The following is a 15,791-nucleotide window of genomic DNA, read 5'->3' as shown; positions in this document are numbered from 1 at the left end:
GGTTATGTTATCTTGTTCTCTTATTTGTTTTTGTTTTTCTCTCTATATATCTCACTTTTATTATGTTTTTTTTTTCTCCTTTTGTGTGTGTGTGTGTGTGTGTGTGTGTGTGTGTGTGTGTGTGTGTGTGTGTGGTTATATATGTTGTGTCTTTCTATTCTGCTGTATCAAAGTGTGTGTGTGTGTGTGTGTGTGTGTGTGTGTGTGTGTGTGTGTGTGTGTGTGTGTGTGTGTGTTGTGCCTTCTTTTCTTTTACTGTTTTATTAGGTCTTATTTTTAGCTATGTGTGTATTCCACCAGGGGCTGACAGGGCTGAGAGTGTGGGTGATGTGTGTGTGAGTGTGGAGTGCTGTGTCTCAAACTAGTGCCTTCTCTCTCAGGGACGAGGAGAGGTACAGTGAGGAGCTCAGGGAGAAGGCGGCCGGACTCTTCACCAGCCTGCAGTTTGCCAAGCACGTCAAGGAACAAAAGCCTAAAGAATCCACTGGCGCATCCTCCTCCACCTCCTCCAGCGCTCCCTCCTCCACCTCCAGCGCTCCCTCCTCCACTCCCTCCACTGCCTCCCCATCCACCACCAAGCAGGATGAAGTCGACTCCACTGCAAAAGAAGCGGAAGAAGTGGAGGACAAGAAGCCGGAGAAAGTGGAGAATGTTGCCAATAAGGTGGAAGATGTGAGTGTGCTGGCTGTCTGTGTGTCGGATTAGTTTATCAATTAGGTAAAAATGTGAAGAGAAAAGCAGTAAGCATAGGTAGGCTGCCTGTCATTGCTGCCTCTGTTATTTGAATTTGTCGTTGGCAGCGATCCGTACAAAAGTGAAACTGTAGAAACTGAAGTGATAACGAGGGATGGTTGTATTTATATCTTACCTTATTTTCATTTTCTTTATTTATGTAGTCATCTTTATTTACTTCTCGTTGTTGGATTATGAGCTACCTAACCTAACCTCAGCACACACGTCAGTCACCAGAATCCGCGTTATGAATGATTTACCAAACCTAACCTAACACAACACCATCTTATCCACTCAGCACTAACAACCTGATAAGTGACTCTAATTACCTAACATAACTAGAATAACCTCTCTAGACACTACAGTACCTATTAGAACTTTGATGTGGTGCTTACTAAGTTATGTGTAAGTTATGTGGTGTATTCTTGTCCCCTGTAATCCTGTCTGTAACAACCTGATAAGTAACTATTTACCTAACAACTGCAGCAACCTCTCAAAACACCACTACCTATTAGAACCTTACTTTGATGTAGTGTTTACTAAGGCTCTTGTATTATATGGTGTGTACTTGTTCCCTGTAATCCTGTCTGTAACAATCTGATAAGTGACTCTATTTACCTAACATAATTACAATAACCTCACTAAGCACTGCACGACATCTTACAACCTTGCTTTAAAAATTTGCAACTCTATTTACCTGCCATAATTACAATAACCTCTCTAAACACCACAGTAACTCTTAGAACCTTGATTTAAAACTCTCAGTACCAGAGCATTAAGTCGGTATTGTTCTGTGTATCAGTAAAGGATCTCAAAAAATTTAGGATTATATTCTTTCACAATCAAAGGAGTCAAAGATAATCTCAAGTTATTTTATCTACTACAGTTACTTTATTTACTACAGATTGAGCAGTATTAAGTAATTTCATGAAGCTTGGAAATGGTGTATGGCAAAGAATGGGTTTATGTGTATACTAAAGCTGTTGTATTTATGTGGTGTATAATTTATTAGTTGTGTACTTGTTCCCTCTGATTCTCTCCATTTCCCGCAGAAGGAAAGTCAAGCCAAGTCCTCGGTGGAGAAGAGAGACAGCTTCCTCGGCATTCACAACTCCAAGGCCAAGGTTGTGACTCTGTTTATCAAGGGAATGGTCAACCAGGTACTGCAGTTGTGGTTGTGGTTGTGGTGGTGGTGGTGGTGGTGGTGGTCATTGTTGTTGTAGAAATGGAGTTGTGTTGGGAAATGTAAGGGTAGTTGCTGTTCTTTTGTTGTTGTAGTTTTGGTAGTAGTAGTAGTAGTAATTGTAGTTGTACCATGAAAGAAAATGAGAAGACTAAACAAAATGATGATAATGATAACCAGTAGTAGGAGTAGTAATGGTGGTAGTAGTAGTAGTAGTAGTAGTAGCAGTAAATACCATTAAAGCAAGAAAACAACAATACTAAACAAAGCACTAGTAACGACAACAACAATGACCACCAACAAACAAAAAAAAGAAAAAACACCTATGAAGAACAGAAAAACCATCTTTAAAACCATTTCCAGACATTACCAATTAATAAAACCCCAAAAAATCATTCCAAAAACAAAACAAACCAAACAATAACAAAACAAAACACAACCCAACAAGTAAACAACAACAAGTAAACAACAGCAATAACAACAAGAACCAACAACTTCACACCCCAGCATCCCAGTAACCCCTCTCTCCCCCCTTACACCCCTAGGAGCACCGCCAGAGGGTTGAGGAGGAGCTGGTGAGGGTGAGGGGTCTTATAAGCATTGTGTTTGACCTGACCCACTCCCGTGTGACCTGCCGAGTGAAGAGGGACCTGTCTGTGGAGAAACTGGCTGCTGCTGTGGCCCGCACTGAGACCCTCGCAGCACACCAGGTCACCACCAATGACAGGGGAGAGGAGGTGAGTGTGAGGGAGAGTGGGAGAGTGAGTGTGCATGAGAGAGAGAGAGAGAGAGAGAGAGAGAGAGAGAGAGAGAGAGAGAGAGAGAGAGAGAGAGAGAGAGAGAGAGAGAGAGAGAGAGAGAGGTTATTGTTATTACTGTTGTTGTTTATGAGTTTTTATTTATTTATTTTTTTAAGTTGTATAAATTTATACCTTTTTTTTTTTTTAAGTTGTGTAAACTTATACCTGCTATTTGCTTTCTTTTACCTGTACTTGTTATTATTATGATTTTTTTATCTTTTATTTCATTATTATTGTTACATTCATAACTATGTTATTTATTATTATTATTATTATTATTTTTATTATTATTATTATTATTATTATTATTATTATTATTATTATTATTATTATTATTATTATTGTCTGTAGCATGTATGTATGTTGCATTATTATGCATGTGTATTATGTACACATGGCCTACCTTGCAAGTCCATACCTTTCAAACTTAACCTTTACCTGCCACTACTGCAGGAGCTGTGACAAGTAACTGTGGAGTTGCCAAGTGTGACCAGTTAGTTGTCACCAGCAAGACCAACTGGCCATTAAAAAATACTCGTAGCTACTCAAGTTAAACGTTTCAACTTTGCTTGCCAACAGTATGCAATTTCATGGTGACATGACCTGGTTGCTCCTACTAGTGGGTCCACAGTCACTTCATGTGGCCATGCAGTCGTGCAGTGACCACCACTGAGTCATCTATTGAGTTTTTTCCATAGTTGGAATATGACAGACAAACAAGTTTTAAAGTTGTCAGGGAATTAAATCATTAGATTTTTGGACATTTATAGAATATATGAATTTGTTGGGTACAAACAGTGAAATCCACATGAAGAGAAATGCGAGTGAGAAGAGTTTGGTCTTACACAGAATTGCTGTTCTCATAACACTATTTTTTATTTTTTATTTTTTATTTATTTATTTATTTTTTTTTATTTATTCTTTTTTTTTGTAATCATATCAAGCAACTTCTCAAACTTCACTGAAGTGGTACACAAGACGTTCACGCAGCCAGCTGTGTCTTCTGTAGCCAGTTTTGTCAACAGGCTGGTAGACACTCCCAATGTTTCCCTTCTGACAGCCACTCCCTTACCCACTTTTTTTTCTTTTGAGTTCCAATTTCATCCAACAGTTCTTGTCCCCATTTCGGTACATGTGAACTGGATTAATTAATTTAAAACTGGCGCCTGACCCTTGACACGGCTGCACTCTGCACAAAAGACACAGGACTACTAGGCTGCTAGATGGGTGGGTTGTCAAGTTGTAGCAGCGAGTAAAGTTGTCTCATGTGACTGCCTTTAAACACACAACAACAACAACAACAACAACAACAACACCTATACCTCAACAGGAGATCATACCACTGGGCAAGACTCCGACAGACTCCACTACCACCTCCCCAGTAGAGGACCTCCCTGACTACCTGCCGGAGGAGGACTTCGACATCAAGGACGCCCACTCTGCAATGGCTCCTAGTGGATCTTTCATGGAGACCGCCACCACCTGGATCTCGAGCGCCTCCAGTTTTCTGCAGAAGTCCTTTTATTGGTGACTGTGTGCCCTGTAGGATCTGTAGGAAGGATCTGAGGGAGCTGTAGGATGTCTGGCCCACACTGCGTCACTTTCCTGAGGTTGTGGTGGAGTGTGGTGGTGTGTGGTGGTGTTAAGGCATGTGGTGAGGTGCTGGTCTGCCCCATGGTATTCAAATCTGTTTTTTTTTTTCTTTTTTTTCTTTTTTTTTGAGGGGGATTTTTTTTTCTTTTCCTGCTTTTTTACAAATTTTCTTTTTCATTTTTTTCTTCATCTTTTCTTCCTTTTCCTTGCCCTTTTCTTCTGTTTTTTTCCTTTTTCTGTTTTATTACATTCTTTTTTTCTTTTTTCTTCCTTTTCCTTTTCCTTGTTTTTCGTTTTTTCTATTTTTTTTCTTTTCTCGTTTTCAAGTGGGACAATTTACACAGTGTCTGAATGAGGTATTAATTCAAGGTGTGGTTAAGGACACTGCACCACCATTAGTGTCCCATTACAGATGCAGTGAAAGATTCTAAGTGAGGTGTGCCCTAATGAGGTTTTGGTACAGGTGTGTGTAGAATATTTTGGCTCCATCTTGCATCTGTTGGTGTCCTAAATTGGAGTATGGTGATTTTAGGACATTTTTATACTTTTTTTCCTCATTATTCCCTTTAAAGGTGTCCTAATAAGGTTTTTTCAGTGCTCAGTGTAGTTAGGTTAGGACATCTCAATCCTAATTATGTTCTGTAATGATGCCTTAAATTGGGGGAAGATTGTTTTTAGGGCATTTTTATCTTGATTGCATCCTTTAAAAGTGTCCTAAGTGGGTAATGGGATTTTGTTCTTGTGTTTAGTGCAGCTCGAACCCTAATTGTGCCCTGTAATGATGTGCTAAATTAGGAAAAGATTGTTTTTAAGGCATTTTTTATCCCAACTGCTCTCTTTAAAAGTGTCCTAATTAGGTAATGGGACTTTGGCAGTGTGTTTAGGGCATGTCAGTCCCAATGGTGCCCTAAATTTGGGGTATGGTCATATTTTTAGGGCATTTTTATCCACAGTGCTTTTTTCAGGGTGTCCTAAATTGGGTTGTGATTGATTTTAGGGCATACAATCCCAGTCATCCTCTCTCAAGGTGTCCTAATGGCTAATGGGATTATAATTAAGGTGTTGGGACATTTCATTGCCTCCCAGCGGTGTCCAAATAGTGTTACGGCAGTGGTGTTGCATGGGGGTGTCTGCTGGTGTAGAGTTAAGGTGTTTGGGGGTGTTTGGGACATTGTGTCGTGTCCCAGAGGTGTCACAAGTTGAGTTCATATTTTTGACATATCCGACCTCATGATGTTATTTGGTGGTGTCCAAGGGAGGGCATGTTTGGTACGTTTGTAGTGGTGTTGTGGGGTGTTGATTTAGAGGGGTGTTCTAATGTGGGGAACAGTTTATTTGGGACATTCCATACTTGTGTCCCACAATTGTATTGAAATGTGGTGATGGGTAGTGGGTATGGTGCATTTATGGGGTGGTATGGGACGTGGAACTGGAGAAGTGTCCCATACAAGAAGCTCTAATGTGGGAGGTCAGTTTCTTTGGGACATTCTTTGCTTGTGTCCCGTAATTGTACTGAAATGGGTAATGGGTGTATGGTGCACTTATGGGTGTTTTATGGGGGCCAGAACAAGAGAGGTGCCCCATACAAGAAGTCTTAATGTGGGGGTCAGTTTATTTGGGACATTCTATACTTCTGTCCCAAAATTGTATTGAAATGTGTATGGTGGTATGGTGCACCTATGGCAGTGTTGGGGTGTCATGTAGAGGTGCCCTAATGGAGTGTGAGATATCTGGGACATTCTCTATCTCTTTGTCCCCAAAAAATGTATTGAAATGGGCTTATGGAATTTTTGCAATGGGAAGAAATGTTTAAAAGATCCCAAAACTTATCAATTTTTTATGCATTGTTTTTGGGACTGTATAGATGGTGTGAAAACAGTCATTACATTTATACTCATATTTAACATGTCTTAAGTGATTTTGTGGTAGATGCACTTAAGTATTTCAGCAAGTGACGCTTTCAAGAGCATTTGTGTCCCTTCAGTGTTGGTCTTTAAAACAAGCATTATTTTTTGTCGCTTAAAACTCACATATGCTTAACGTAACTCCATTTAAGTGTTGTTTTAAAGGAATACTTACAAATGATAAGTGGAAACAGTAACCATTATGTTCACTTAATACTCCTACACTTAAAAGAATAACTCCATAAGTGTTTTGGAAAAGAATATTTGTGTCTTAAGTAATAAGTAAGAAACAGCTATTATATATATATCTAAAACCAGTGATATGGAAGATAAACACACTATATTCACTCACCCATACAGGAATAACAGTCTGTCTACACACCAGGCCAGCAGTCCCACTCAGGACACCACACACACACACACACACACACACACACACACACACACACACACACACACACACACACACACACACACACACACACACACACACACACACACACACACACACACACACACACACACACACACACACACACACACACACACACACACACACACACACACACACACACACACACACACACATTCCCGTCAGCCCCTGTTGGAAAGGACAGTCTCGTTTACCACCCTGCCACACTCCAGGAGCTTAGGCACACCACGGCTGGCCACACACACCCACAGCAAAGCCCATTTCTTGAGTGATAAGCATAAAAACAGCTTATATCTATACTTAAAGCTATGAGTGATATGTAAGATACTATATACACTTGCTAATACAGAAATAGTAATGCTATGTATGCTACGCTGTTGTATGCACCAAAAGACTGAACATTTTTAGCTATGTGAGGGAAAAAAACGTATTTATTTATTTATTTTTTTCTTGAGGCTTCTACATAAAGCACACCTCCCATGCTTTTGTTCAGTTTCCCATCACCGTTTCCCATCAGTATTGTTCCCCCTTTATCAACTACTTCCCTTTATTCTTCTCCCCTCAACTTTATATCTGACTCCTTATTTTTTTGTTCTCTTTCCTCCTTTTTCTCTCATGCACTCCTTTATTCTTTCTCCTGTTTTGCATCATCTGTAAATTATTATTGTGTTCCTTTGTCTCCCTTTCTCATTAGTCTCCCTATATCAGCTACCCATGTCATTTTATACCCTGCCAATTCTAGCCACCTCTGTCATTCACCCTGCTAACACTAGTCACCCCTATCACCTCATCATGCCAATCCCAGCTGCCCCTGCCATTCACCCTGCCAATCCAACCTATCCCTGTCATTTTTATCTTGCCAATTCTAGCTACCCCTGTCATTCACCCTACCAACACTTGTCACCCCTGTCATCTCATCTTGTCAATCCTAGCTACTCCTGTCATCTCAAACCTTGCCAATCCTACCTAACCCTGTCATCTTGCCAATCATAGCTACCCCTTCCATTCATCCTGCCTATTCAACCTACCCCTGTCCTCTCAAACCTTGCCAATCCTAGCTATCCCTGTCACTCCACCCTGCCAGCACACGCCACCCTGTTATCATAGACCTTTCCATTTCTCTCTATGAAGTGACCCTATCACTCTACACCATGCCAACCCTATCCACCCTTGTCAACCCACACCCTGCCAGCACATACCTTTGTCTTAGTGGTGTAACAGGGGCTCTGGCAGAGAAAGAAAAGGGTGATCCATATTTAAGAAGTGTTTTAAAATATCCCTGTACACCCTGCCATCTCTGCCACCCTTGTCATCTGCACCCTGTCACCTCCCTTGCCATCCTTGTCATCTTACATCCTGTCGACACTTACCCTTGTCTCTACACTACCATACCCATTACTAGCCCTGCCATATATATCCTGCCAACACTACCATCATCTTTCCACCCTACCATGTTTTCCCAGCCCTGTTCCCTGTTTCCTGTATCCTCACCTTGTCTAGATCTTTTTCCATCATTCATCTGCCCTAATCTTGTCAAAACTTCCCTTTCTTTTGTAATTTCTGTGTCTTAAACTTACCAGAATCTCTTTTTATGTCCTTATCTTATCTAGACCTCTGATCTTTTACCTGCCCTGTGTCCTAATTTTGTCTAGACCTGTTTTTTCATCATTCTTGTGCCTGAAACTTACCAAAATCTCTCTCTCTCTGTCCTCATCTTATTCAGACTTCCCATCTTTTACCTGCCCTGTGCCCTGATATCTAGACCTGTTCTTTCATTATTCTTGTGTCCGAAACTTACCAAAATCTTCCCATGTATCTTCATCTTATCTTTTACCCTTTTTTCACCTGTCCTGTGTCCAAACATTACCTATATCCCTGTTTCACCACCAGGCTGTGTCCTCACCTTGTCAAGCCCTCTTCTTATCACCTTCCCTTCATCGTCCCCCTCATCATACGAGTCACACCTGTACATACACTCTCCGCGTTGCCTTGTAGACCTCACCACTTTGCCTAGTATACATAAATATACATATATATACATACTTTAACTGTAAGCAACGTGAATTAATTGCTTTCCTTGTTTATTTGTTTGTGTGTTCGCCGCTAATCCGCGAAGCCATCGGGTGATTTAACCGTTCGGAAAGTGTATTTTTGATGTTAATTGCCTCGTTCGGTAGTTAGGGACTAATTAACCGCGACTGTGTGCCGTCTTAAGGTTGTTCGATGCTGTAGTGTAGTGGTGACCTAGTGACCTCCAGAACTCAAAGGGAAAGGAGAGACATTAATACACATGCCAAAGTATATTATAACTAAAATAGAGAGTCGTTAGTTTACAGACTGGATGCTCAAACTTGTCCACATCTTATCTTGACTGGTTTTGTAAGGCTCTTGTGGAAGGAGATGGGGTTTTCAAGGGTGTTTTTTGTGGTTTTAGGGGAAGTTATTGGGGTTTTCAAAGGTGTTTTTGTGGTGTTCATTGGGGTTTTCATGGTTCTAGTGGAAGTTATTGGGGTTTTCAAGGGTGTTTTTGTGGTTCTTGCAAAGTTATTGGCATTTTCAAGGGTGTTTTCATAGTTCTAGTGGAAATTATTGGGATTTTTAAGGGTGTTTTCATGGTTTTAGTGGAAGTTATTGGGGTTTTAAAGGTGTTTTCATGACTTCAGCAATAGTTTAGCAGACTCTAGTGGAAGTTATAGGGGTTTTGAAGCATTTTCATAATTCCAGTGATAGTTCAAGAAATAAAGAAAACAAACACCCATGCAAACCCTGCTAATCACCACTCCTGTAGCCTTTGAAAACAGTCGCGTTGAGAGGCGTGTTTGAGAATCCAGCGTCCCCCCCCCCCCGCCCCCTTTGCGTCCCCCACAAGTGCACTCGCTCAAAGCTCTACAAAACAAACACTCACCCGGCTAATGCTGTAAAGGACTCAGTAAAGGACTCATGCATTTAGAAACATATGAAGCCTCACCAAGCTTCTGCGCCTCTCAAAATAAGGCCTTAGTAGATCATTTATAAACTTTCGGGTAGATAAGCTGGTAGATGAAGCTTCGTTTTGAGCTTAGAGTGTTTAAAGGTATTGTATTAGTGTTTTTATTCAGAAGGCAGGGAGGAAATGGAACTGAGAAAATGAGAATGGAGATTTATGCATTTAAAAGGAGGTGCTTAGGATTACTGTGTGTGTGTGTGTGTGTGTGTGTGTGTGTGTGTGTGTGCAGTTTAAATCATGGAATGGAATAAGTGATAATACAAGTTAGATCAGCTTAGGTTAGATTAGGTTAAGTAAGCTTATGCTAGATTTGGTTAGGTTAGGTTAAGTTAGATTAGACTAGGTTAGGTTAGATTACATTAGATTTGATTAAATTAGATTGTACTAAATTTGGTTACACTGCAATAGGTTAGATTAGGTTTAGTCATGTCATGCTAGATTAGATTAGGTTAGGTTAAGCTAGATTTGGTTAGGTTAGGTTACATTAAGTTAGATTAGGTTTGGTTAGTTTAGGTTAGGTTAGAGGGAGAACTGAGGAGAACTGACAAAAAAAAGAGAAAGAAAAGTATTGATTCTCTCCCTTTACAATCTATCATGTGTGAAGTAAGTTTGTTCTTTCCTTCCTCTTCTTCTTCTTCTTCTTCCTCTTCTTCATGGTTCATTCCTTCTCCTTCACAGCCTCTCCTCCACACTTCCACCATCCATCATTCCACCTTGCCTCACTCTTCCCTCCATCATTCATCACAAACCTGCAGTCATCATCATTTTTCATTCTTTTTTTCCTTCCTTTATATTTTTTTTCTTTTTTCTTTTTTCCATATCGCTTATTTTGTTTTCTTTTTTCCCTTTTCTTCCTTTTTCTTTTTTCCTTTTATCTTTCTTTTCTTTTTCTTTTCTTCCTTTTCTTTTTCTGCCTTTCTCTTTTTCTATTTTCTTTTTTCATTTTTCTTTTTCTTGTTCTCTTCCTTTTTTTTTCTTTTCTCCTTTTTTTCCTTTTTCTTCTCTGTTTACTCTCTCTCTCTCTCTCTCTCTCTCTCTCTCTCTCTCTCTCTCTCTCTCTCTCTCTCTCTCTCTCTCTCTCTCTCTCTCTCTCTCTCTCTCTCTCTCTCTCTCTCTCTCTCTCTCGTCCTTCAGGCTCCATTCCAGCTACAAATTATTATTATTTTTTATTTTTAATGCAGCTGCTGTTTATTATGATTTTCTATTGTGACACCTTTTTATTATTGTCCTCCTCCTCCTCCTCCTCCTCCTCCTTTTCCATTTGACACATTCTTTTCAATCATTATTTTTTTTTTTTTTTAGTCTTGTATTTTTATTTTATTATTAATTGTGCCTTTTTTTTAATGTTCAGTAAGATTTTGTTGTTTCTTCTCTCTCCTCCTCTTCCTCTTCTTCTTCTTCTTCTTCTTCTTCTTCTTCTTCTTCTTCTTCTTCTTCTTCTTCTTCTTCTTCTTCTTCTTCTTCTTCTTCTTCTTCTTCTTCTTCTTCTTCTTCTTCTTCTTCTTCTTTCTTTCAGTTCATTCCGTCCAGTCATTCCAGGTTATTTTTATTGTAATTTTATTTTTATTATTACTTGTATCTTTTTTTGTGTTCCACAGTGATGCTGTTTTTCAATTTTTTCTTTCTTTTTTCCTCCTCTCCTTCTTCCTCTTCTTCCTTCTCCTCTTTCTTCCACTTAGCTTTTTGCAACTTTTCATTCTTCCTTTATTCTTTGTCCTTCTTTATTATTGCATCTTTCCTTCTCATCATTTTACATTACTCTCCTCATTCTTTCTTCATTCTCTGTCTTTCTTTACTATCCTATCTTTCCTTATCATTTCGCATTATTTTTTTTCTATCCTCTATCTTTCTTTATTGTCATGTTTTTCCTTCTTCATCATTTCACATTGTACTTTCTCATTCCTCTTTCCTCCCTCATTCTTCCTTCATTTAATCATCTTTTCTCTCATCCCAGCATTTCACATTAATTTCTCCCATTCTTCCTATCTTTCTCATTCTCCCTTCATTTATCCACCTATCTGTCATCCCACCATTTCCCATCACCTTCCTTTCCTCCCTTCATTCCTTTTCCTTCCTTTACCATCTCCCCCTCCCTCATCACATCACATTACCTTCTCACCACACTGCCTCACTGAGCACCAGCCACCCAATGCCTCTCTTCACCTCCCTTCCTGCCACAGTTCTCAAGGCAGCCCACTAAGTCATACCACTAAGTATATTTAGTGTACATTTAAAACCACAGTTGACTTTGGTACAATGAATGCTGGGTGGAACACACAGTAAGGCTGATAAATATAGAGAAACTGGTAAAAATGTTAATTACTGTTTGAATATTAGTTACTGAATGGCTTTCTCTCTCTAACGACCTAAGAGATCCCACTGTAACGGCCTTCAGATCTGAGAAACTGCCATAAGTTTAAGTATTATTGAGTTTGCTGTTTATTGATTAGAACGCAAGAGTTGGTGCAGGGAGCTATCTTGCCTACACGTGGCAGTCCCTGTACAGAACATACCTGCCTATTTCCACCTGTCATCCCTGTCCATATATTTGTCTGATCTTTTTAAACCTCCCTATTGACTCAGCACTAACAGCCTGATTACTGAGTTCATTCTATTCATCCACAACTATTTGAGAAGCAATGCCTTCCTATCTCTTTCTTGAACCTAGATTTTTCAAGCTTTAATCCATTATTTCTTGTTCCATCCTGAGAATTTTGTTTATCATCTTTGCCTGATTACTGAGTCTATTGCAGTCTAATCTATTCATCGTTCTATTATCCATTTGCATAAACTTGTCTATTTTAATTTATTGACTCATCACTAACAGCCTGATTATTGAGTCTATTCCACTCTATTCAAATCTACCTAATTCATCCTTCACTCTGTTACATGACCAGTTTCTTCATCTTTCCTGTTCTAATCTTGTAGGTGAAGGAGAGTCACTTGTATTGTTTCTCAGGTTAATCAAAGCAACTTTGTAATATTTTTTTTTCCTCCGAATTAATGTTTAAGTTTTGTGTAATGCATTTATTGTCACTCTTGCATTTAATTTACTCTGGAGAATTAATTGTACTTGTGTCATCTCTCATTCTGCATTTATTCCTGTGTGATTATTATATTTTTGTCATTAAGATTTGTTATTTCTTTTATATTCTTTGATACTGTGTGTGTGTGTGTGTATGTGTGTGTGTGTGTGTAAGCGTGAGATTGTGTACGGCAGAGGTTAGTCTTGCGTGCATGCATGACTGTAAGTGTGTGTATGTGTGTGTTCATGCATACATATATGTGCGCATTTTTGTGTGTGTAGGTGTGTGTATGTGTGTTTGTCTAGTTGTATGTGGTGTCGAATTTCTTTGTGTGTGCGTGTGTGTGTTTGTGATGTAAGTGTTAATTTTCTTTCTGCCTTTGTGTGTGTGTGTGTGTGTGTGTGAAGTGTAACAGTCATCCTGCTTGTCACCTCAAGGACAGCTTTGTACTCAAAAGCACAGAAAAAAACAAAATAAAAACACACAGGGGAGTGACTCGGTACAGACGGAGTAATCTTTCCCTGGCCACCTTTCATGACCAGCTGCTGTCTGTCAGTTTGAAGGTAACGAGGAAATAAGAGCCATCCATTATACAAAGATAGGAAGGTGGCGGTAATAAAGAAAATAGTAAATAGATGTGAAATAAAACTAATAACAAAAAAGACGCACTAAATACTGAATTAACTCGAATTAAAATAGCACAACAAATAATAATAATAAAAAAAATAATAATAAATAGATCGTAGCAAATTGATGAAAAAATAAAGAAAACTATTGAGTTCAAAGAATTATGAGAAAAGGACAAAGATAAGATGAAAATAAGAAAAGGGACAATGATAAGAATAAGGAAAATAAATATAAATACAAAATAAAAGTTATTACTGAAAATCAAAACAGAATTCATAAAATAAAAATAACAATAAAATGAAAAAAAGGAATACACAAAAAATGGAAAATATTTTAGAATTTCAAGACATTATATGAAAAGAAAATATAAATAAATAAATATTCTTGTATGAGAGAGAGAGAGAGAGAGAGAGAGAGAGAGAGAGAGAGATTGTGAAATACACAATACAAATACTACTAATAATGAAAAGGCATTTAATAGAACATACAACTAACCGTTATAATATTCATCACTTAATTTCTCCTCCCCCACTCAGACACACAGACAGACAGACGAACGAAGGAAATCAAACAGACGCGTTCTCTCCTTTTGTGTATTATTAATCCTTTCCTTTACTGAACATTATTTTTCTTTAAGCATGTTTTTTTTTTTTTTGTCTGATTTATATACAACAGTCTTCTTAATGGTTCTTTTTACCTATAACGGAAAATTAACTGGTGATCGTTTTGTTTTTTTCGTCTTTGTAATTTTTTTACGGTGTTTTGAATGATGATAAAGAATTGAGACTACTACTACTACTACTACTACTACAAATACGACAACAATTGCTATAACTACTACTACTACTACTACTACTACTACTACTAATAATAATAATAATAATAATATTGTTACCTTTCTTAGACTACTACTACTACTACTACTACTACTAGTGTTACCTTTCTTAGACTATTACCACTACAGAAACGACAACAATGACCTATTACTACTACTACTATTACTACTACTACTACTTCTACTACTTACCTGTTAATTAAAGTAGGCACACACGGCTTGCTTACCTGGGTGACGAGGTAAATACAGGTGTGAAGGAATTATTAAAGCAAAGTGTATTATATTAATAAATTTGTACCATTAACTGTTGTCTTAATTATCGCACCTTGGGTTGTGATTCTCTCTCTCTCTCTCTCTCTCTCTCTCTCTCTCTCTCTCTCTCTCTCTCTCTCTCTCTCTCTCTCTCTCTCCTTTTCTATTCTTTTTTGTTTTTATTTTTATCTTATTTATTTTATTCTTATTATTTGATTTATGTCGTATCTAAGCAGTCCTTCTTGTATCTTATTGATGATATACGATATTTAATTAGCAGTAGTAATAGTAGTAGTAGTAGTAGTAGTAGTAGTAGTAGCAGTAGTTTCAGAAAAGCAACAATAGTAGTAGTAGTAGTAGTAGTAGTAGTAGTAGTAGTCAATTTACCACCACCACCACCACCACCCACAACAACAACAACGACAACAGTAGTAATAGCAGTAGTAGTAGCAATAATAGCATCACACACACACACACACACACACACACACACACCTTTGACTATTTGCTTTCGCCCCCCACACTTCCGGCGCACAGAGAGAGAGAGAGAGAGAGAGAGAGAGAGAGAGAGAGAGAGAGAGAGAGAGAGAGAGAGAGAGAGAGAGAGCAGTACTAGGAAATCCCAAGAAGAGGAAAAAAAGAAGGAAAATTTGGGAGATGAGACGCAAAGGAACTAGAGAAGAAGAGGAGGATGATAAAGATAGAGGTGGAGAAAAAAGTGATGATAGGGAATGTGAAAGAAATAAAATAAACAGATAAATAAACAGAGAAAAAAAAACCCCTGGAAATCAAGAAAAAAGACTAAGGAAATGAGAAAGAAATGAGAAAGTAATAATGATGAAAACTAAAAATGCAAAGGAATGTAAGAAAGAGAATAATGTAAAGATTAATGTGAAAGAAAACGTAAGACAATACAAAAGTTATTAATAATAATAATAATAATAATAATAATAATAATAATAATAATAATAATAATAATAATAAGAAGAAGAAGAAGAAGAAGAAGAAGAAGAGGAAGAAAAAGAGGAAGAAGAGGAATGGAAATAAACTACGAAATAAAAGATGATAAAGAAGATGACGGAGAAGAATGGAAGAAAACAAAGTAGAAAAACAAGAAAGGAGAAGAGTAAATGAGAAAGAGGAAGAGGAAGAAGAAGAGAGAAAAATGGAAAAAAAGGGAAAAGGAAAGAAGAAAGAATAATACAAAGAGAGAGAGTATCAAACAACTGGAGGAGGAAGAAGATGAAGAGGAGAAGGAAGAAGAAGAACATATAGAGAAAGAAGAAAAGTAGAACGAGAGGAAGAAGAAGAGAAGAAAGTGAAGAAGAAGAAGAAGAAAAGATGACGAAGAAATATGAGGAGATAATAATAATGAAAAAAAGTGTAACAGAAGAAGATGAGGAGGAAGAAACATAAGAAG

General features: G+C 38.1%; 1 protein-coding gene across 1 annotated transcript in view; it reads left to right on the top strand.

Moving 5' to 3' along the window:
- LOC135092890 (uncharacterized) overlaps positions 1–14,423 on the top strand; it is a 20,647-nt gene extending 6,224 nt beyond the window's left edge. The window contains exons 4-7 of the mRNA XM_063991660.1: positions 381–672; positions 1,785–1,892; positions 2,461–2,652; positions 4,046–14,423. Coding sequence (XP_063847730.1) covers positions 381–672; positions 1,785–1,892; positions 2,461–2,652; positions 4,046–4,246 — 793 coding nt within the window. The 3' untranslated portion in view covers positions 4,247–14,423. The remainder of the gene's footprint in view (positions 1–380; positions 673–1,784; positions 1,893–2,460; positions 2,653–4,045) is intronic.
- Positions 14,424–15,791: the final 1,368 nt, after the last annotated feature.

Source organism: Scylla paramamosain, chromosome 41, assembly GCF_035594125.1.
Source record: "Scylla paramamosain isolate STU-SP2022 chromosome 41, ASM3559412v1, whole genome shotgun sequence".
Classification (NCBI taxonomy): domain Eukaryota; kingdom Metazoa; phylum Arthropoda; class Malacostraca; order Decapoda; family Portunidae; genus Scylla; species Scylla paramamosain.
The sequence above is the reverse complement of the archived record's forward strand: the minus strand, read 5'-3'. Positions and strand labels throughout refer to the sequence as shown.